This window comes from Anomalospiza imberbis, chromosome 1, assembly GCF_031753505.1.
Source record: "Anomalospiza imberbis isolate Cuckoo-Finch-1a 21T00152 chromosome 1, ASM3175350v1, whole genome shotgun sequence".
NCBI lineage: Eukaryota > Metazoa > Chordata > Aves > Passeriformes > Viduidae > Anomalospiza > Anomalospiza imberbis.
In genome coordinates this window covers 138,576,941-138,600,677 of record NC_089681.1, presented here as the reverse complement: position 1 = coordinate 138,600,677, position 23,737 = coordinate 138,576,941, and the positions used below count along the sequence as shown (strand labels likewise).

At 38.8% G+C, this 23,737-nt stretch overlaps 1 protein-coding gene across 15 annotated transcripts in view; it reads left to right on the top strand.

Annotated features, from left to right (window-relative positions):
• Positions 1 to 23,737, top strand: part of PARD3 (par-3 family cell polarity regulator) — a 445,891-nt gene that overhangs the window by 333,057 nt on the left and 89,097 nt on the right. For all 15 annotated transcript variants that reach the window (XM_068173465.1, XM_068173476.1, XM_068173422.1 and 12 more), the window contains one exon: positions 14,615 to 14,869. In XM_068173465.1, the coding sequence (XP_068029566.1) occupies positions 14,615 to 14,869 (255 nt within the window). The remainder of the gene's footprint in view (positions 1 to 14,614; positions 14,870 to 23,737) is intronic.

Sequence of the window (23,737 nt, the reverse complement as noted above, 5' to 3'; positions counted from 1 at the left end):
AAATGTTGGAACAACAGTTCATCCAAGGCCATAGAACATTGCCCCATGTCACTATGCTTTAACACTGGTTTACTGCACAAAAACAAGTCTGCTTGCATTATCCTTGAGTATCTGCCAAGCACTGATCTTAAAATCTGGCTGGGCTCTGCTGTGTTGTTAGAAAGGGTTCTCCCTAGCAGTGGCACCAGTCAAAAACTTGAGGCAAGACTGGGCAATAGGCTTTCTGACTGTGGCCTTGAGTCTCCTATATTGCAGTCTTGAGGAAGCTGAATAAGAGCCAAGTTCAGTTAGCTCTGGTCCTGTGCCAGATCGCAGCTGTTTTACATATATGCTCATTTGGAGCCCCTTGTTGCTGTGTGGTCATCTTGTCTGTCAAAACAACTGGACTGCTCAAACTGGGTACCACTGAGATGCTACATTCACATGGATGGGCTGAGAAAACAGCCCTCGGTCTTTGTGGTTTTGTTATAGAAGGTCTTTTATCAACTTTTATCAACTTTGTGGTTTTGTTATAGAAGGTCTTTTATCAACTCCAACCTGATGACTCAGGTTCATCAGAGTCTCCTGATGTACCTACAGTTTGCACATTTCCCTAAGATCTCTTGGATTTTGCAGACTGGAGATGTGCAGCATGTCTTTAGCTTTTAGAGATGCTTCCAAATGCTTATAGTTTTACACAGGCATTGCAATGTTGGATAGAATTAAAAGGAGATTCTGAAACTTTTGTCAGTGACCAAGAGGAATCAGTTCATATGGATGGTCACCTTGTGCAGTGCTGCTGCATCTAAACCTCTGGAAGCCCACAGACCTTTCTAGTCTAGAAACCCTCTACATCTGGTCTTTGAGGGCCTCCCAGGGCAGGTTTGCTCAGTATTTAGCCAGTGTGTCCATTGATATCCTGCAACCTGATTGCCCTGAAATGTTTTATGAATTCTTCAAGGCCCTTTAGTGTAGTCTCTTTCTTAGGAGATATGAAGACAGAATTGCTCAAAAAACCCACTGCTTTTGTCTTCTGGTTGTTATTGGTAGTCTTTGTTGGAGAGAGACATCCTTCCAAACAGGAGGTCAGGAGGTTCTGATACCTTTGTTTCTCTGTCTTCCACACCCTTGCAATTTCCCTTCAATTTCATTTTTTATTGTTTTGGGCTTCTTTTTTTTCCCATTCTTTTTCTTTCCATTTCAACTTTGTGTTCATTACAAAATATATTGTCAACAAATCTAAAACCTTTGTCTTCCCTTCTTTAGCGCAGGCATGTGCAGTTCTTGGCACACATGGCAAGGCCGTATGTGCTGGCGATCTTCAGCCTTGGACTGACTTCCTTTAGCAATGAAAGTTCTCCCTGACCTGAACAATTTTACTCTTTGTACCCAAGTAGTAGATAACAGAGGAATGAATTAAACGTACCTCTTTGTGAAGTTTTTAAGAAATTCATCTGAATCCAGAATGCTTCACTGCTGGATAATGCTTAAAAGATGAAAGTTGCAATTCTCATGTAATCTCATGATTCAGAGTTCGTGATCCATCTATGGGCAAACAGTGCTTCTGCTGTAATCTGCCTCTAGAGGCACTTCTCCTCTTGGAAGCAAAGTCTAGAGGATGTTTTCTCTGTTTGGTTAATACACTGATTTAAGAGCTTTACTAATGTTCTATAAATCTCTGTGTTACCATAAAAGTGTTTTAATCTTAGTATTGTATGCTTCCTCAACTTCCACTGAAATGGATGCAAAATCAAGTGCTTCATTAAACACCTGTGTTGGGAGGCTCAGTCTTGAGGAGATAAGGAGAAACCTTTTGGAGGAGAATTAAAGTGTGGTGCTGGTTGAAGTGCTGGGCGGGCGATAGAGCTGTCAGATGGGGGCCTGTGGAGCCGGGCGCTCGCTCTGCTCTGTCGCAGCCGCTGGACAGTCGCAGCCTGCGCTGTGCTGCGCTGTGCTGCGCTGTGCTGCGCTGTGCTGCGCTGCGCTGCGCTGTGCTGCGCTGTGCTGCTGGAGGACAGTTAACGCGGCAGAGCGATGCCGCGCTCGCTACGTGCATGGCAATAGCTCCCGTCTGGACCAGAAGCCTCCTGCTGGGCTGGTTTCCCCTCTTTCTGATTCGGAAAACGTGACCTTTTGTTCCCCTGGGTTACAAAGGGAGCTACATGTACACGATTCTGCCGTCGCTGTGCCCCAGGTGCCGCCAGTTCCCGGCCGGGAGGTGCCTGGGGAGCGGCGGGGCCGGGAGGGGGAGCTGCGGGCTCGGCGCTGCCGGCCCGGCCCGGCCCGGCTCCGCCGGGATGGCTCCGTGCGGCCGCGCCCGGCGCCGGTGTCAGCTGGGGACAGCCGTGCTGAGCCGCGGGATGGCTTTGGGCGGCCGGCGATGGCTCTGGGCGGCCGGGGAGGAGGCGATGCTGCCGGCGCACGGCGGCGAGGGCGCAGCGCGGAGCTGCCCGGGGAGGCGGGTCAGGCGTCTGTCCTGCGCTGGCGGATTTGCGGTTACTTTTGGAGCTCACTCCATAGGCTGACAGCACTTTTTTTGTGGGATGTAAACAAAGCTGCGAGTAGAGTGGGTGTCGTTCACTATTATTTGTCCTAAATTTAGAGAGAAACATTCTACATGTTCATTAATAGTTAAAATAAGACTGATTTTTTTTTTCCCCGAAGGATTTGGTTATTCCATAAAATGCTTCCCGTATTATATTTTCCTAAGGGTATATGGGTGTTTATCTCTAACATGTAATAAACTTCTCTTCATCCTTCTCTAGTACCATTAAAGCCACAAGCCCTTTGTTGTAAAAGTGTATTAATGAATAGAAATGTAACAACAAGAACAGAAGTCTTGTGTTTTCCCTTCATCATGCATCATCCATTTTAATTAGACGAAAGGGTGGTGAGTACTGTGACAAGAGTCTGGAATTAAAATCATTAATTGATGTCAAGCTGACGAGAGACTGCTAACATGAATTTACTGACAGCAGGAAAGAAATTAACCTTATTACTTTATTTAGTACATTGGGACTATTTATTATACTTTCCTATGTAAGTTCAATGTGTTCTGTTAGTGATGATAAAGGCAAATAATTAATAAAACCTACGCAGAGTTTTATTACCTCCTATCAATGACATTGGGATGAAAACCACATCAATAATTTACCAAAAACAAACCCACCACATCCTTCTAATCAATGTAACTCATCAAAACTGTTGCAGCAATATTTTTGATATTTTAGATGAGTATAACAGGCTATGCTCTCTAACCAAGTAGAATTGCAAAAGTGATTTGATTTAAAACCTTGCCTTAGTTTCTTAATGTCAGTGTTGCAAAAAATGAAACATATTTTCTGCAGCAATGACATTGATTGGAATAACTGTCTGGTTTGATCATCATTGGAAGGTCAGCCTAACAAAGATGAGTTTTAATGTTAAGCATCTTTATTCTTTAGATGAAAGAGTACAGCAGTGTCTTACAGAATGACAGCAGCATCCTATAGATAATTTGTGACCCAAAGGTCATAATAAAAGAATAGAGGGAAGGTCATCCCATAGTAAAGGCCATCTGGAACTGTTAAAGTATCAGATGGAGTAGGGGGCTGAACAGCAGGACACTCTTGGTGTCTTTCCAGATTTCCCAGAGAGACCATAATATTTTTACTGGAAAACCCCAACTTTTTTCCCCCTTAAGCAAAATATTTTCATCGAGCAGTTTCATCTTACTTTAAGGAAAAAAGACAACATACTGTGATAAGGAAAGGATTTTTGTTTCTTACAATGTCTAAGAATTATCTGTGTTTTTGAAATGACTCAAAGATTCATCTTTACTTTTGCTGCTGCTGTATTTTGATGCCACTTAACAGCTTTCAGAAAAGCTGTTTCCTCTAAAACTATTATTACTACAAACATTCAGGATATAAGTCATTTGTAAAGTTTTCTGTTAAAACTTTCACCTTCTTCCCATCCCAAAACAGAGGAGAGGAAAAATTCCTCAGTGATCAGAAAATCAGAGCAATATGTTTCTCATTCTCACTTATTTTGTGATGGGGTCTACTTGTCTCAGTTTCATGGAGATTTGTAGCATTGTTTTTGGCATTGGTTTTTTACATAATGGATAAAGGTGCAGGACATGAAAAAAAAATCAATGGCAACAGTTTTTGGAAGAGAACACAGAAGTGAAACATTCAAATACTGAGCTTTGGAAAAACATTTCAGGCCAGTTCCACTTCATAAAAATACTGACTTTGGGAGCTATGTAAATTGAAGCCTTTGAAGAATAATAGTTACTGGAGTGGTTTTTCAAACAAAACACCACATATTCTCTAGATACATATTGTAATTATAGAGATTTTAAGACATCATGCTAAAAGCATATTTTCTTTATTATTTTTCTGTAGTGATTCAACACATTGCACTGGGCAAGATCTAGCCAAGTCCCTTGCAATATATTGAAAAAAACATAATTTAGGTAGTCTTTATAATGTTCTGTGTTATAAATTAGTTTAAGGTGTCTTGTAGATCATATAAATTCAGTACTCTCCTAGACATATCAGTTCAAAGTAAGAGCACTAAAATGTTTCACTTCAGAATGCCAAGAACTTTAGGCTAAGGCAGCAGCATGTCCTCTGATGTCATATGAATTCTCCTTTAGTGGCAGACTTACTGTGGCAAAGACTTATTTGAGAATTAAAATAGCTATACCGTAGTTACTAACTTACTGAACTTATTCTTGCTGAATTGAACAGAACTCAAAACCTATCAGGTTTTCCACACTGCACTACAGGACTCTGACAGTAAAACAAGGCACTAATCCTACTCCCTTTTCTAATTCTTAAATGTAGCAGCAAGTATTTGACTAGCCAGAAAACACCTAATGATGCATTTGTAACAGGCAGATCCATCCTCCCTCCACACCACAGCTGCAAACTTTATTTTGTAACCAGTTACCAGAAGAAGCCTTTTACGAGTTCTGAGACAGCTGGCTCTGTTTCTGGCCATGCTAGAGGTTTGTGCTCTCAGTACTGTGACCCAGTAAGGTTTTAGAAGTGAATCCTCAGAAGTGTTGTAGGTGAGAATTTGAGGGTCCTGAGCTAAGATATTGACTTATAAGCTATATTCATCATTTTTTTTTCCTCTACCTTTTCTTTCATCTTCAATGTATGAGATTCACATAATCTTCGCTTTGTTGTGAGATTTTTCATTGCTTTCTTTGTCTCTTCATACTGTTTCATTTTCCAACTTCCAGATTAGGCTATTTTATATGTAGTACTCTAGAAACACAGAACAATGGACTTGAAATAGAGCTAGCAGCAGAATTTTGTGCCCACTTTTGTTACTAGACTTCAGCTAGAGGAGCATGACTGGTGGATAAGCTCAGTTCAACCAGCTGATGAGAGTATTGTAGCTCGACCTCCAGTTGCTGCCTGCAGTATCTGGGAATGACTGATTTGATTCATGGTATGATGTATGGTACCATTTGAAATGTGGTATGCCTGTGTCATTTGCTTCTTGCACACACAGGAACAGCTGCTCCTTACACATCTAAGTGCAGAATTCAGGTGTTACCCACCAGTGCCGCTTTCTGAAATTGTTCTCCAGTTGGGGGAAAAGAAATGTACGGGAAGAAATGGTCCAAGCAAGTCTACGTGAAGGAGGAAACCAGAGCCCCTAAAGTGAGCAGGGAGGAAAGCAGGAGCTTCTGTTTCAGCAATGTCGTGTTTCAGCAATAGTTGAATATCATGATCTCTTCCTTTCTACTTCAGTCCAGCAGAAGAGCTAAATTGAAGATTAGAGCTAAGATAATCTAATGATGAGGGACCTGTTGTCATAGTGTAAATATCAGCCTTTCTGGCCAGTTTTGTTATGCAAAAGAAAAACTAATTTCCATTTTACTTTCAGACAGCAATGATGTTCTTTGATGCAACATGGTTCCCAGCAGGGTAGCAGTCTCATTTGCTCATTTGGCTGATCCTCCACTCCTGGGGTCACTGATCCTTGGATCAGACATGAAAATAAGGACAGAAAACTTCAGTGGAGGTAGTGTTTGTTTTGGAGACAGGAGGACCTATGCTGCCTGCGTACCTGCAACATTCGCCATTGGTTGAAACATATTCTTTTAAAAAAGCACAGCAGGCAAACCCTCCGCCCTAAAATGTGGCAGACTGTTAACTGCAAAGTAGGCTGAAAGCTCCATTGAAGTGCAAGTAAGATAATTTACAGATTTTTTAACCCAAAGTAAGCAAGGATTTTCACTTGTTTACTGCAACATCCAGGAAAGCAGGTTTGAGATACTGGTAAACCTGCTGACACGGATGTGTCTTCACTTTGTAAAGACAAAGGGTGAATCAAGAAGGTCAGGTGATAAGGAAGGATGGGGGTGAAATATATGTGAGATTCCACAAGGTTAGAGGAAATAATTTTAATGTCTCCTTTAGTTTCATCAATGTCACTTGATTTCAAATTGGTGTTTGCACTTCACCTGCTCATATGCATAATATTTACTTTCTCTCCTGCATTTTTTCATTCTTTACGTCTTCATTTGTATTTTACTGCCTTCTTTAATAGCCTTCTTTAATATAACTCCTTATAAAAATGAGCATAATGTTCTCTCCTTAATATATTAGGGCACTTAAAGTAATCACCTTATCACCTTTATCCTTCACCTTTTTTTCTTTTTTAACTGCAGCCCTCCTGGGTTGTAGCTCATTAAACGTTTTTGAAATTCTCATGCATCTCTTCTGATTTGAGGAGGGGGGATCTTCAGCGAGACAGTAAGTACTATCACATATTCTAATTGGCAGATAGGCTGTGATTGTTGAAGGAGAAAGAAAATTAAGACTGTCTGATTATGTAGATACATTTCTTTAATTTAGAGATGATGGGCAGCCTTTTTAAATAAAAAAAGTGTAGACCGTGTTATATTTCTCAGCTGTTGTAGAACCAATATATAGAAATATATGTATGTAAAATTTCAATGTCAGTGCAGAACTATAGATCTTTAAGAGAGACTATGTCACTTTTTCAAGGTAGTATCTGCAGGGTATGCCATTCCTGCAAGATATTTGTTTCATCCTGTTTTTTTTTTTTGGTTTTGTTTTGTTGTTGTTTTTTTTTTCTTTTTTTCTTTTCTTTAGTTTACAATACAGCTTCCTATGGCAGTCTTTTCCACTACCTTTTGTTTAGGAAGTTGCCCTGCTCACAATATCTTAATTATTCTTGCTTCAGTTAAATACCTAACACATTATTCTTTTCCTCTGATGTTTGCAGACTGCTGTTATGTCCCCACTCTGTCTTTTTCTTCCCCAAACACCTTGATGTTGCTGACTCATATATGTTATCCAGTAGAACTTCCATTCTTGATAAATGATCCATTCTTGATAAAGCAACTCACAGATTTTTTTTTCTCTACTTTTAATTGATTGTTTATTTATTTGAACTATGTAAATTACCTTCTAGTTGCTGTTTTTTAAGTTAACTCTATTTTTGTAGTCTGTATTTCAAAAACATTTGAAATTTTAATCCTTTCCTCCAAAGTTCCTTCATTTGGGTTTTCTGCAGATTCAATAGTGTCCTAATTAATAATGAAAAACCCTGAGTAAATTCAAAGTGATCCTCATAGAAAATATCTCAATCTGTCCATTCTTGTGACTGTGAATCTATTCTCTAGATGGTCTGTAGGAACAGCCTTGTTCAACCTATTGCATCCATCCCATAGCTGTTTTTCTTAGCCTGGGACTGTTTCTGCTCTGTTCACAAGGCCATTTCCCGTGTTTTAGAAGGGAATCTGACTGACTTAACCACATCTGTTCTTGATAACTCTATGGTGGCTACTGCTTGTCCCATTATCTCCTCTGTGCTTACCAGTAGTTTACTTAAGAAGGGATTGAAGTTAAACTCATGAGTTTAATTCTTCTTCTTCTCTAAGGTATTGACTTTTCCTAGTTTTTTAGTATTTTAGCTGTCCTCAACAAGTTCTCCTAGTTGCTCAAAAAGTCTAAGGCTGCCTCAGACAGTTATGTGTGTCAGATGAACTTCAACTACCTTAACCAGTTTCTAGCTACTTTTTTTACTGGTATATTGAAAATATTTTTGTTATTAGTGGTAGTCAATTATGCTGCATCTGCTTGCAGTCAACCATTTCAGTGAAGACAGATGCGAAGGGAAAAACCATTAAGCCTTAGGTTTCCTCAGCATCATCTGTCAATATCCTTCCCTCTCTGCCATGCAGGGGAGCAACCTTTTCTTTGCTCTTCCTTTTACTGCTAATGCAATTACTCAATGATTTATTGTCATCTTTAAAGCTCTCTGCTACTTTTATTTCACATTATGCCTTGGCCTTTCTGATTTTGTCCCCGTATGCTTGTGCAAACTGACTACATTTTGCATGTGTTTCCTCATGTGTCTGAGGTCAGAGGATGGTCATATTTCAGTCAACTGGCCACACATATATATCTATAGCAGATAAGGCAGAAGTCTTAATATTTTTCTTTTAATGACTTGAATAAGTTGGGTCTCTAGCCTTTCAATTTAAAAATTATATTTACACAGCAGTATTTTCTGACTTTAAAAAAAATGCGTTTAAGTTTTGAATGAAATGGGGGGAAATGAGGAAGATAATGTCTTTCTTATTATGGAGTTATTATGCAATGTCTTCCTTATGAGGAAGAATATCTTTCTTATTTCCAAGCTGTGGCTGTTGGTGGCCTGGATTATCCATTGTGCACAGTGATCCTTCGGAATGATTTTCCCAGGAAAGCAGATGGCTCTGCTGAGAGGTGGTTATAACTGTGATAACTGACTAGCTCTAATCATAGCAAGAAAAGCTAAGTGTCATATGCCAGTTCAGAGTGAAATCACAGTAATGCCTATGATCAAGGTACCCTCATTAGAAGGGTAGTTGTCAGAAAAATTCCGCTTGGCTCCTGACAAAGGTCAAAGAAAAATACAGGAGAGGACAAACTCCCATATTGACTTGATTGCCAAAAATTAGAAAAAGGGCCATTAAAGCCCTGAAGGCATTTGAGAAGGTTGGGGGAGGAACAGTGAGACCTGGTGTGCTGTGCCTGCAAGGTATTTTTCACTAGCAAAAAAGGAGGGGACAAATTTGACAAGATCTGGCTGCTGGCCAATGCACTTTCTGACCTCTTTATTAGAAACGATATCAGGCAAAAATTGGACTGAATGTATTCCTCCTGCTGGACTAACTTGAACAAGCTGACTGGCTTTATAAATGTGTTGTTGTTTTTCTCTGTTTCCAATCCATCATCCCAGCGCATGCCAGTCTGATGGTAGAAGAACTGAGAACTGGCAGCCGTGAATGGCTTGTCATTAAGCTTCTGTCCTTACACAATGCTGTTTCTATCCTTAATAAACATTGTCAGCCATCTCACATATGTGGAACTGCAAGCGTTCAATACTGATTTTGTAAATGAGCGAGTCTCGGTGGAAAAGACGAGGGTGTGGATTATCACTTGGGCAATAGCTGAATCCTGGCAGCAGCAGGAGGATTAATTGAATTGACCAAGCAATTGCACACCAGAAACAGCAGCCAACTTTTTTTCTGCTCTTAGGGGAGGACATTGCTGCCATTGCAATGGCAAATGGAATGTACTAGCCATGAATATCCTTCCCATGCTGTGTTCATCAATTAAGTAATGATTTTTTTGCAAGGACCTAAATCACTAATATGAAAAAATCCAGACAAAGGAGACTGAAGGTCCCAGGGGATTTGGGATATATTTATATTTTACTCTTAACTTTATATGAAATTAGGGTTGATTTCTTTTGACAGCTTTGCTTATTCACTTTTACCAGCAACAGCTCATCCAGCTCCATGGATTTGACTTTTCTGTTGTTGAAAAAAGTTAAAGTATAGTTCAGAGAACTGCAGTAAACATTTAGCTCAGGGTGTAATTGAATCCCACATTAATACGATTACTTCGTACCCACATATGAGTTACATGGCTAAATGCCCTTTGTGGTCAAGGAAGAGCTACTCAACACAGTTGGTAGAGCCTGGAGAAGGGTTTGGCTTCACCTTAAAATGTCCATGTTGCAGATGTTCAACTGAACTGTGTGCTGGACCATGCAGCAGCTGCCTGATGTGACTGAAACTTGACCAGCTCTTCTGGGAGTTCAAAACATATCTTGATGCCTAAATTTAGGTGTCTAAAATGGTAGTTGCCTTCATCTGAAAGCTGAATATCACTCACAGTTTATAAGAAGGGAACGAGGTAGCTGCTGTTTCCTGCGGACAGCCAGGCAAAAGCTTTTACCTTCTTTTTGCGACCACCATTTCATGTGCATAGGAATTGCTGTACAATGGGTATGTCTATCATTACTGGATTAGCTTGCAATGAAAAGCTCTTCTAACAATTATAGGAAGTTCTGCAGCTAACAATATTGTCATTTGAGGCAGTTATCATTAGCTTTTGAATTGAATGGCACATAAATGCATGAGGATAGTTTATACTGAACATTATAATTTGAGTCTCAAAAGTATGACAGTGTGTTGTTGACATTTTCTGTGTTAACACTTCAGCAGGAAAGGTTTAGAAACTTCTTGGGACAGCTTTTGTATTTTTTAAAGTTCAGTTTAAATACTGAAAAATTGATTAGCAGTTTCTGCAAAAACTCTTTGACAATGAAAAATGTTATGTGAATGTTAAGCATTAGTATTATTATTATTATTGTTATCAAACCGCTACAAAATCGTTAGGATGGCCATAAATCCTCAAAATTAGCTGATTTGAAATCTCAGACGTGCATTTTTATTGTGCCATGTCATGAAAGAATTCAATTCAGTGAAGGCAGCTTAATACACTTATCCACATTATGAAACCAAAGCACTGTGGTCAAACACTTCTCCAGATACTGGATTTCATTAGCAGGGGTGTTGCTGATTAGGGCTGAAGCAGAGAGTGAATTTTAGGTTCTCATCTGTGCTGCCCAGTGTGTTTACATAACCATTTTAATTTTCCCCACAACAGTCTGCACTAGCATTTCCCATATACATACTTGATGTGGTATGTACTCACAAATGATTTAGGGCACATCAAGCATATACACACATGAGTACACAGAGGGGCCAACATAAAATATAGCATCACATTAAGTTCAAGTCCTTATATAAAAATATATTCAGAGATAAAAGCTATTAAAATTCAAAAGTGATAGTGCAGTATTCAGCTGAGAGCTCTTACTCTTTTCAAGAATATGCCTACATATTTTTCCCTAGTCATTTGGTTCCTTTGAGCCAAAAGACATAATGTTTAAATATGGTATGTCCTTAAAAAGGAAAATCAAAACATATTTTAAACCATACTTAAAAATAAGTTAAGCAATTGAAATACCTATACTTTTGTCATGTGAAAGTGGTAGCATTTTCACACTGACTTAAATGTGAAGCACAAAAGAATAATTAAGAGAAAAAAATCTGAACATTGTGGGTTTCAGTTTAGTCGGACACCTTATACCTTTAATTTTAGTGTTATCCTTTGTTAAATGTTATTGCAAACAGTTACTGGGTACTTTGTTTATAGCTAACTGGAAGATTAATGTGTTTAGACTCTCATTTTTAATACTATGTATGTGTATTAATACATTGTATTAGCAATTGTAGAAAATATTCTAAAAATCTTCCTGGTGGATGTGAACATAATTACTTGCATAACGCTTCATCAATCAGTTCTTTCCCACTTGAATTGGAGTAAGTATCCCTCATGGAGCCATGCATGGAAAAACCTGAATGCTCTGGCTGCAAATGGCTCAGCATCCAGACTATTAAAGAGCCAATAAGCAGATGCAGGAGAAAAGGTGGTTCACATGAAACAGGGAACGCTCGTGTCTGCACCTGTGGGGAGTGATGTGATCTTCATGGTCAAAAGTCAAAGAAGGTCACTGCCCTCTCCCATAATAGTTTGTGTAACAAAGGCAGATATCACCTGTAACCACCAGGTAATTCTGTTTTATAAGCACTTCAGGCAACAGTGTTTTCTTCTGATTAAATTACTCTATGCCACATTATTGTTATACTGTCTGATTTCATGCACTGAAATTTTGGTTATCTAAAATGCATGGATTTGTTTCCTTTAAATTGGTGTCAGGCAGTGTTCCCATATGTGATGATAAATTATCCATTTAAAGGAAAATTAAAGCTATCATTGTCTAAGAGATTTCTGATTTCCTTTGCTTCTCCCATTCAGAGGACAAAAATCAGTAGATAAATACATTTCTTCACAGGGTAATTAATACTGGACTACAAATTGGGAAGTAACTACAGTGAGAGGAATCAACATGCACAGGTGATTTTCAGACCTGCTTTTCCTCCTGCATAGCAGGAAAAGCCTACCTTCTCATACTTTACAAATGATTAAGGCTGTAACTTCTGAATTAACAGCTTTGGGGTTTTGGAGAACGGTAAAATATTTGTCTTTTTTTAAAATAGACCTGCAGAAACCCTGTTTAGGTTTGAAATGAGTTTTGCATTTAAATTTGAGTTCCTCTCCACTGTAAATTAAACAAAAACCAGTTTGAATCTAATGTTGCTGAAATTGTAGAGGAAAATTCTCTCAGCTGACTATATAGTTATAGTTTTATAGTTTAGTCTATAATGTTATAGTTTTCACTTCCATTTTCCCTATTAAAATAAAAAACAACCAATAAAGAAAGTAATTTTAATATTTGCAATATTAAAAATATATGTTAGTTTAAAATGAAATTTTAATTTTTTTTTCTTGTCACTGTGACTGAACATGGGGCATGTAAATGGATCATTGAACCATCAGTGTAGGTGGCTCTGTGTGTTGAAGGTAATTCAGCCAATTGATTGTATCCCAAATCACTATCTATGGTCAATACTTTCAGGATTTATGGGGGAAAGCATGTCTGTGTATCCATGGCATCCCTTTATTCCCTTACTTTTTATGGTGGACTTTGTTAGTGTAAACGTGCAGTTTGCCTGGGACTCAGTCTGAGGAAGAGACATTTCTGATATTCACATGCCAGCTCAGGGCTGGATTCACATGCTTGAACTTGTGCCATTTGGACTATCACAGTCTCTGGGACTTCAGCATGACCTGGGGGAGTCCTTGCCCAGGAGCCACAAGTCCATCAGGATTACCTGGGGATGTCAGGTGGCCAGAGCTGCTTATGTTTGAGCAGCTCAGTCAAGGCTGGGTATCCAAGCTCCCGAGGAAGACCTAAGCCACAGCATCAAGAGTGTCTCTAGAGTGACTTCTTTCATTCTCTGACACACGGATGGTTCCTGACTCTGGAGTCTGCTGCCAACACCTCCTGGCCACTGTAAGGGGAGCCTGCACACGTGGCTGCTCTGAGCTCACCTACTGCTGGCACTAGGATTTAATGTCTTTATCTGCAGTCTGAATCCCACCCTTTGTGTATCCCTTTTTGTTTTTGCAAATCTAATCTTGAAGGGGCCATTTTAAAATTTCCAAGAATGTCAAAGTTACCTAACTTTAAGGGTTTTCTATTTTCAGAAAAGTTGACGCTTGCTTTCAAAAGAGACAGAGGCTTTGAATAGGCTACTCTTGTTGAAAGTTGGCAAACAAGATGTCTTTGGAAAAGGCACACAGCAGAGATTCAGAGAGCTGTAGTCTGCATGGATGGATGCTGTCACACTGTAGCCATGGCTGCATTAGATGAAAAAGGAGCACATTTTACTAATGGAAGGGAGGAGACAGCTTCATTTTGCAATGATGACAGAGCATTAAACTGGTCTGGGGCGACAGTGTAAAGGGGGGGGTGTGGTCAGTTCGCTGTGCATGTGTGTGCAATACATCAAATTTTATAAAATACCAAAGAGACTTTGAAGCCCAGATCAAATTTTGTAATGGTTTGATGTGCTTTTGAAAATATGACCTCTGCTCGATTTGTGCTTGTCAGATTCCTAAATGTCATCTGTTTCTATATATCACTTTTTATCATACAGCTAAATTAGTGCACATAGATATAAACCCTGCCCAGCATCACCTTTCATTTGTAACTTTAACACAAGGCACATGTTTTTATTTTCTGAGAAGATGCAGCCTGCTTTTGAGAGATGCCAGATTCAGTTTGTTTATATTTTTTAAAAAGCATGCACATCTCAAAGGAATCATACAAAAATCTGCTTCTGCTGTTTACTGCATGCATGCAAACATAAATATGTTCATATATCCTATCCCTACACAGTTTTTAAATTATGAAAAAAAAATTTTTGTAGTATTAAGCTAAGAAAGTACATTAAAATTCCTCTCTAAATACATGCATTAGAACAATTAAATCTGGTAAGCTTTGATGGAGTACAACATAATATGGTGTCAGGCCAGGTAATAGCACAGGCAACCTAAGAAGCATGAAACTATAGATTAACTCTGTTTACCAGCAGCTATGGCTAGTCATTATTTAGCTAATAATGAAACAAAAGACAGTGGATAATCAGATGTACTCCTTAAATGTTGATTGTTAGCATTGTTTCAATCTAGGCTTCAATGTCCAAGGAAAACTTGAGACCTCATGTCAAACTGAAACCAGAAACCTTCACTGGTTTCTATTAAGATAGGCTACCTAAAGTGTCTGCTAACTGCTGCATTCAAATTTCTCAGGGGAGACATCCATCGGTTTCAGCCTCCTTTTAATTTTTCAGAATCCAAGCGAAAACTCGAGAATTTCGAGAGAGGCAAGCTCGGGAACGTGACTATGCAGAGATCCAGGATTTTAACCGGACGTTTGGCTGTGATGCGGATCCAATGTACGCTGGGATCGCCGCCTATGACTCTCCAAACAGCGGCACAGTAACGCTGAGCACCCGACCGCAGAGCCCGAGGGAAGGGCAGACGGTGGAAGCCTTGTACGCCCAAGTGAAGAAACCACGGAATTCAAAGTCTTCACCTGTAGACAGGTAGGCGCCACGCATCAGTCAATACACCCTCTCAAAATCTGCCCTTGTCTTGCTTTTGTCATGGGAGATGGTTGTCCACATCAGTTGGAAAGGCAGAGCTGCATTTTTATTAATGGCTTTTTAAAGCTTTTATGTAGAAGAGTATTGAACTCACTCAAATAAACCTGTTACAGAATGGGATAGGAAAGTTGTTTTCTGCAGAGCAACTGCATTTCTTCTCCTTCTTCAGATGGTTTGGAATTTTGGAATCACTGATGGATTCCATTATAATTAAATTCAAATTTTCAACGTAATCAGGTTTATTTCTCAAAGCTCTAGCAGGTATGTTTGTGGAATATAGCATTACTGATCTATTTACAGCTGTTACAAAATCTCTAAAAGGTTACTGTTGTTATAGCAAAAATGTGTTAAAGCTTACGTGCATTCTAGTCCTACTGTGGTCCTGAACTTCAGTCTATCAGGTTGATATTTTTGATTAAGTATAGAACAAGTGAGCAAATTCTAAGCTTCACTCATGAGATACTCATTGGGTTGTAGTTTATTATTTGTACTCTTCCTGCAGGTACATTATCTAAACTGTGTCTTGCTTGTTTTTATGCTGAAACTGGGCAAAATTCTGGTTTCTGTTGATGGAGTTCTGAGTTCATTTGAAAACTGGAAGCTAAAACAGGAATGTAAACTAACATAAAGTAAAAATAGTGAAAGGCAGAATTCCCAGGGTTTATTTGTGCTTTAACAGTGAAAATACCTGTTTTCTTGGCTTACTATTGTAAACTTATAGTTCTGCGTTTTTTCAGCATTACAAAAATTAACACTAAAATCCTAGTGCAAGATATATTCACTCATTTGGAAATTATTTATTTAGTTCACAGTAAAGCCATTAATTTTATTTTCTACCTCATTCTTTCCAGCAGAAAAACACTGAATTTTCAGTAAAATCAGCAAAGCAATGTCTTTGCAGTGTTTGAGATCTGTATAGCTTCTACATGAGCAGTGGCATTCGCCTTGCATATTCTGTTCTAGGTGATAATGGAGTCATTTATATTTCAGCTAAAGATCTAAAACTCTTTGAAGACTGAGAGTATTGTATTTGACCCTCCACTTGATCTATTTTGGAATGTTTCTTTAAATAATATTGATAAATATACATCCTCTAATATGACAAATAAGAAAATCTCAGCTGCATTGTGGAATGCGTACATTTTTACTAAAAATTAGTTGCACAGCTGCCTTTTTGTTTTCTCAATCAACTGTTCCCTTGCATTGTGTAAAAGGTCTACTTTCTATAGTAAATAATTTATATATTGTGGGTGTATATACGTTATTTCAGTGAAAGAAGTAAAATAATGTTAAAAGATAACAGCATCTCTGTCCTTGGAATTTTGTATTCCTTAGCCTTATATTGGCTGCCACTGGTATACCCAGGTGCCTGACATTTCAGCACTTTTGTGCCTTTGGAAATCAAGATAGCTTGGTTGGATATGTCTGCCACGTGGTGACTCTCATGGCTGTTTTTGTTAGACCAAAGGCAGTGTTTCATGCTGGAGTTGAATGGCATCAATGTCACATCAACAAAAAAAAAGTTCTTTGATACAAACCTGGCACGGCAAAATAGGAGACCTGCGTGACCCAGTTAACTCTGTGTGGTGGCTGATAAAAGAGCCAGGAGAGAGTGAGTAAAGTGGAAGATAATGGAGTACCAGGGGAATCTGATGTTAATCAGGTGGGTAGGACTGAAGAGCAGTGCAGTAGTTTTGTACATTCAGGCTGCTCCTGGAGCACCGAGGGTCCTGTCTCTCACAGCTGGATCATGCTGTGACAAAAGGAAAAACCCGGCACACACAATGGGCCTGAGCAAAAGGATAAAATGCAAGTAGGGTACCAGAAATGGGGCATGAAAAGCCAACCCAAGTCCTGTGATAAAGGGGGCCATATTTGACAAGAAACACCCAGAAAGAAATATTTAATTCAGATGTAAAAATATTATTATTTGTTATAAGTGTACTCTGAAATACCTTTTCAGGGGTTTGAGGCATGAAGATCTGGAGTATAGGGTTTTCTTTCCTCTCTCTCCTCACATCTTTGTCAACAAGCGAGCTGTGGAGATGGTGAATCCCCGCTGCTTCCAGGAGACCTTCTGGGGGATGTTGCAGTGATGTGCTCAATCTCAGGCTCAAAATTACCTCTCCCAGAAGCTGAGTCTGTCCTTTGGGCCGAGTGATGAGAGAGCGTGTCACAGAATCATATAACAAATAGTTTGGATTGGAAGAGATTTTAAAGATCATCTGGTTGGGCATGGAGGAGGTGTAGCAGCTGTGAGGGAGCAGCTTTCAGTCATCCTTGAGGTGTGTGAGGAATGTCTGGGAGCTTGACCTTTGTAATGTTCAGTGTGAGAGCCTGGATTATGGCTAAGGTACCTTCCTAAAGGCTGCTCTGTCTTTTACAGGCTTTAACTTAGATATACTAAGAAAGCATCATCTGATCATTTTTCTAAGAATCACTTGTGACCCTGTGGACCTGAGGTGCTTGTTAACTCTTTTGTTTCCTTGTCTGTAGAATACCCATCTCCTCACCCTGTGTGCATTGCAGCCTCTTTCTTGCTATCCCTTTCCAGCAGAGACCTTCCTCTTTAACTTGGCATTGCCTGTGATGCCCCTTTTGACACCAAGCATCAAAGTGCCTCTGCTCAAGGCTCTTCTCCATCTCTCTTCTCTGCAGTCTGATTTATTCTGATACAGCTACAAGAAATTTGATGAGAAATAGTTAGTTGCAGTTCTGCATCCTTAAAATATTGTGTACATGAATGTTCACCCGTGATGAGTGTTATTTGCAGTGTGTTTTACTTCTTCTCCCTCCCATCCTTTCCTTTCTCCTGGATGTTTCAGAGGTTACCCAAGTAGAGACAGTTGCTTCTAGTCGTTGTGGATGGAAAGGGAAATCACTCAGTGCTGAACTCCCTGTAAAGGGAAATCACTCAGTGTCTTACCCTTGTGCTGAACTGCCAGGAGCTGGTAATGGCCAGGCTGTCTCAAATCTTTAGCACGTTCATATTAAAAGCAGCATTGTTTATATGGGAAATGTTATTTCTATTGAAGTTTGGTGCTTAGTGCCAAACAAAATTTGACATTTAAGTATGTCCAAAAGGTTATTTAAAAGTCTGTTACGAAGGAGCCCATAACAAAATGTCCCATAATAGTTTGCATACCATTGCTGAACACTTATGACGGTTTTTTTTGTAACTTGCAAGAGAATTACTTCGGCTGTGTGTGAGGCCTTGTCAGGGTTTGTTTTCCTTTAATATTCCCTCAACTTCACTATTACCTTCATCAACACATACCACCAACTGTTGTAAGTTTAACTGTATCATGGCAAATAGTGAATAGCAGAGTGGTGGATAAGTATGTAAACTGCTCATCAGTGTAGACAGATAGTACAAAACAGTAGGAAGCACATGTTAAATTTTGTCTTTCCATTTCTCTAAATAGAAAGGAGATCATATAATGTCAAAATACAGCAAAGGAGAAAAAGGTATTAACTCACTCATTGGAGACATGCACAGCTAGATGTGTGTAAGTTACAATGTTTTACCCAATTTTACCAGCAATGGCTATTAAAAAACCCAGCCTGTAAATAGTAAATGCTACTCAAATATATCCTTACAGGACTTGAAACTGGTTTAGATCTACTTTAATGAAGATTTGTATTGCATCAGAGTTCAATCATTAATGGATATTGGTGGAGTTTAGAGGGGAAAGTGTTGCTTGGTTGGTTGTTTTTTTGGTGATTATAACAGTTACAGATGTAGCACTAATGAAAGTTGTTTTCTATTCTTTATCCTAGAGAATCAGATAGTCTTTCTTAACAGAGGAGTTTATTGCTCAGAAGAAAGGAAACTCTAGCAATAAATAAATAAACAAATGAATAAATATGTTGGAAGAGATTGATGATCAGCCTAGCTCCATATACATGAGTTGCCCTTGTGACATCAGCTCCATCCAGTGCACTGACAGCAAATAGAGACAGGCTGCTAAGAAGTTTTTCACTTCTATGTTAGGCATTGATGGAGTGAAGCAGAGGTGGAATGTATAATCTGTGTTTATTTTACTATTCGGGAAAGAGGTGTCTCAAGAACATAGTGCTTGAGAATAAGGCTTTCAGCTTAGCTGAAAAATGTCTCCAGTATGTTTTGCATTACACAGAAGAGAAGCTGAACGACTGATCAATACTGCTTTTCATGTAGATGACAAGGATGCCATACAGTGGGGCTTTATGGCAATCACCTGACATCCATAGCTGAGCACGATGTAGAAAGACAACTCCTAATGGCTGTCACTCTTTAATCATTTCCCACCAAGAGTGCATTGTCCTGAAATAAAATTGAAATAAAATAGGCACTGTGCTGCTGTAAATCTAAATAGCTTGAAAATAGTAGGTTAGAGTCCTCCAGCTTGCTGAGGACATTTTAATGGAAATATAAATACCATAATCATATGCTTTTTGCATGCATTTTGCCATTAAAAGAAAAAAACCTTCATTTTAGAAGGGAGACCTTTATGAACTGCTTTATTTTCTATCAGGAGTGGAATCAAGTTATGTCAAAGGAATATCTGGAAAGTGAAAATAACCCCACTTCCTTTAACTGTCATCTGCTCAGTGCAAAGAGGCAAGATTGGTTTTTTTTCAGGTTGGGTCACATACTTTCCTTGCTGCTTTTCCAAAAAGAAAGGGAGAACATTTTATTAAGTTGTTAACTTTGATTCTCTCTGTAATATCTTTGTGCTTAAATTGGCATGAGAGTAATGAAACCTGGAAACTGCATAGAAACACTCTGATATAATAAAAGAATATGTAAAAAGTGAAATAAGCAGACCCTGTCTTTCTAGTATATATAAAATAATTCTTAGCAATAGCAGAATGGGTCATGAAAGCTATGAAATACTATATTGCTGTGCTTGGATAAATATTTGTTAAAAAAGCAGGCTCTTGTGCAGCTGTATTAAACTTCTTTCTTAGTAGTGTCAGTCACAGGAGTGTTCTTAAGTCTGTGGGATCACTTATGTGTAGGAATTTGAACTTACTGCCAGGCCCACCAGAGATAGGGATAGGAGTTACTACTTAGGGTGATGCATGCTGTAAATGCTAGGATGTTTCTCAGATGAAGAGATATTTTGGTGTTGACTTTTTGGAAGTTGACTTGAAGAGCACTTTCATGAAGGGAAAGGCCACAGCACTGCAAACCACCTATCCAGTGACATTTAAAACCTGCAGAGCTGTGCAGAGGGCTAACAACCTATATTGAATAAGATTATGAGTAAGCTCTTCCCTCCTACCTCTGTTTACTTCTCTTTGATGATCGGAAAGTGTTTTCCTATCTCCTGGATCCCATGTTCTTCCCTTTTATCACCCTCTGCCGTCAGAGCCCTGCAGATACCATGCTACAGGGGAATGTACCACTCATGCAGGTGAATATGCTGAGAATACTCAAGTTGCAAGCATTTTGGAGCAGCGACCTTTTTGTTTTGCAAACTCCGTAAGTAATCAGTAATGTTTCAGAAATTAATAGGCACAGGTTTTAAATCCTTACCTTCCAGTCAATGCCACTCTTTTGTGGCATTACGAAGCTTTATTCCTGTAAGAATCTGACTTCTGGAAAGAGTTTCCTGGCCTAGGAAGTGGCACATATGCTATTTTGGCATAATCAGACTCTCCAAGGCAACCTGCCTGGAGAGCAGTGGGTTAATGAACTATTTGCAGTTCTCTAATGTGTAAAACTGAAAATAATACTTGGAAGTCATTGTGGTATTTTTCCTCCTTGTCTGTTATAGCCCAGAGAAGGATTAGTTAGAGCCTCTGTGAGACTCTTCATGGGGTTTAATTTCACTTTAGCGCTAACACATTGGGGTTTTTTGTTTCTCTACCCTTCATCCTATAAGCCAGTAATCCTTGCCCCCAGGACTGCCTAAAAATTAGCTTGGTCTCTCATAGACCCATATATTTAGAACCCAATAGACACTATTAGCATTGGCATTTTACTATCTTAGCTTGGTTGTTTTCTTTTGTTCTTCTATCTTGATAGAATATAAGACAAGTTTTAATATAAATTCATGAGGATTTATGTAGGCTCCCTATTGTGAAAGTATGCAACTGCATTCTCCTGTTTGGGTTACCACCTTGGTGGAATAAATGGCAGACTTACAGTGAACTCTGTTCAGCTCTCCCATTTTAATTACTTGGAAATCCTGGTCTCTCTCTGAATAGATACCAAGCACTGATACTGTTGTGAGAACCACGACTCTCTCCATTTACCACAGCCACAGCCTCGCTGAAACCCCGGTGGTTTCTCTTCCCCTCTCCTCTGGCCAGCTTGCCGTGCAATCTGAAGTGTGACAGCTATTTGTTTGTTTTCACAAAAGCTGCTGGGGTTAGTACCTCTACAAATGGTTGCAGTGGGCAAATGCACAGAGAGATAAGAGAGGTGAACTTCCCTCTCTGGGTTACAGGTCCAGGAGGTGAAGAGGGGCCCGCCCAAATGTGCCCTTGGTGCCCCTGCTCTGGGAGACTGCGGTGCTGGAAGCTGGCAGTATCTGCATAGCTGGGTGATTTTCAATTCCTTTAAGTGCAGTTGAGAGACTGTTTATAAAAGGGGGGGGTCAAAACCTGTCACTTCAATAAAATATATTAGTAATTTAAATATGTTGTAACTGAATTTTGCGTGGTATTTTTTGTTGGTGTATTAGTACAATTTGCACACAGATATAGATCAGTTGGGTGTTTTGTTGCTTGGATTAAAAAGGATAAAAACCTTTATTTTTTCAGATGGTAGAAGTTAATATTTAATTAAAAAAAAAAAGGAAAAAGAAAACTATAAATTTATATCCCAGTATGAAAAACTATGATGCAAAAGCTAGAAAAGGCCATGTCTTGGGAATCAAATGGTTATTATATGGCTTGAGATTGCAGTCCAAAAACCCAGCTGTGTGCATAACATGCACATCTTTTTTTCCCACTAATGCCATCAATGCAACTTGAAGTTCTTCATCCTGAGAAAATTATGGGGAATATTTGAGTACACAAAGCTGAAAAAGCAAAGACTTTCCCATTCATTAAATGAAGTGTTTTGATCCTACTGGTGTAAACTGCTAAAATCTGTTCTTTGCAAGTCCTACTAACCAAAACTGGGATTGCAAACTGATGTTGTGCCTCACTTGAACACCATAATTTAATCAGTTTAATTTGTTGTTGCTGTTTAATGTGGCCCTTTCTAAACAGAATACAAATTTATGATCTTTTTTGTCTTTTATGTCCCTCCAGTCAACCCATCTGTTCCTCTTTGGTGAAGGATTCAGGCTTCTACTTTCCAAGCATTTGAAGAGCTAGGGGTTTTTCATTTTAGATTTGTCTGGTTATGGGAGAGGGCTGTACAGGAAGAGCTTGGAGAGAGTCCTGTGTTTTCATGAAATCTTGGCTTTTTACTTGCTTAAATTATATATGCAATTTGAAGTTAGATCTTTAATGTAGTTTAATGGATGAACAGTAAAATGTTCTTCTAATGTTGGAGGGTTTGAAAGCGTTTTCCTTCTTTTCTATTTTTATGAATGATACCTCCTTCACAGATGAGACAAACTATATTTAACTACAGTGTTTATCCTTATGGCCAGTCTTGTTTGTTTATGTGACCCACAAATCATCCTGCTTATGGTCAAAGTACTTTGTCACTGGAGGAAGTGGTGGAGTCTAATTGTGGGGAGGAATCCTCTGCAGTGAACTTCAGGAAGGAAAATAGCATCACTTCATATAGGTTGCAGGGGGAAGTGGTTAATTCCTTTTAACATATTGTAAACTCATTGAATGAAACATACCACACTGGCAACCCTGGAAACTGAGAAATTGCTGAAAGATCTCATTTCAGTTTGTTCTTGGTTGGAAAGCAGAAAAACACTGCTTTTCCACTCATCACTCAGAAAACAGTGTATATTACTGCAGCCTTGTACTTCATGGTATATTGTTAAAGAATTGGTTTATAAGGTGTTAGAAATCTTGTTCCTTAAGGCTCAAACACTGTGATGTGAAACATTGAAAGGTTTCTTGCATGACCTATTTTATATGATTAGGTATTTCTGAAGAACATCAGAATTATTTCTAAAATAAGACTTACTTGCTATGAAATTTCTTTCATTTTTTAAAATACTAGTGGCATTTAAATAGCGTTTTAATTTGATGTATTCATAGCACTCTTTCTTACATGATGGATATATCAAATGTTATTATGGTAAATAGATGACATATTTGTAATGGATAGGTAATTTCATCTACCCAGAGTTTAGACAGTCATATAACATATAAGACTTAATTTATGAAAGAAAAAGCAGAGGAGCAGATTTTGCTTCATTTTAATTTGTGTGTATAGTTTTGTAACAATGCATGGCATGCCTGAGCTGTATTGCTTTCTGTAACAAAATGTCTTCTGTGTGCAATAATTCATTGTTTAATACAGCCTTCCCTCATTCCTCAGTTTCAATTAAAAGGAAACACAGTGCAAACTGGGATGAAAAGGCAACACATAATTTCTACTCCCAACATTTTAAAAAAATAATTATAATTAGACTTCAAGGGATATGAGAACTAATGTCCTTCAGACATTTTGTTTCCACTTATCTTTGGGATGGGAAGAGCTCTGACCTGGCAAACAAAGAAGACAGAAAATATCAGCATCAGTCTTTATTTCCCAAGACATAGTTCATGGCTCATTAACAGTGGTGGTATATGTTACTATGCTGCAGAGAAAACAAGCAGAAGTTGCCTGTTGTTACTTTGTAATTGTGTTAGTAGATATAGTGTGGAGAAAAAAGAAAAAAGGAGAAAAAGAAG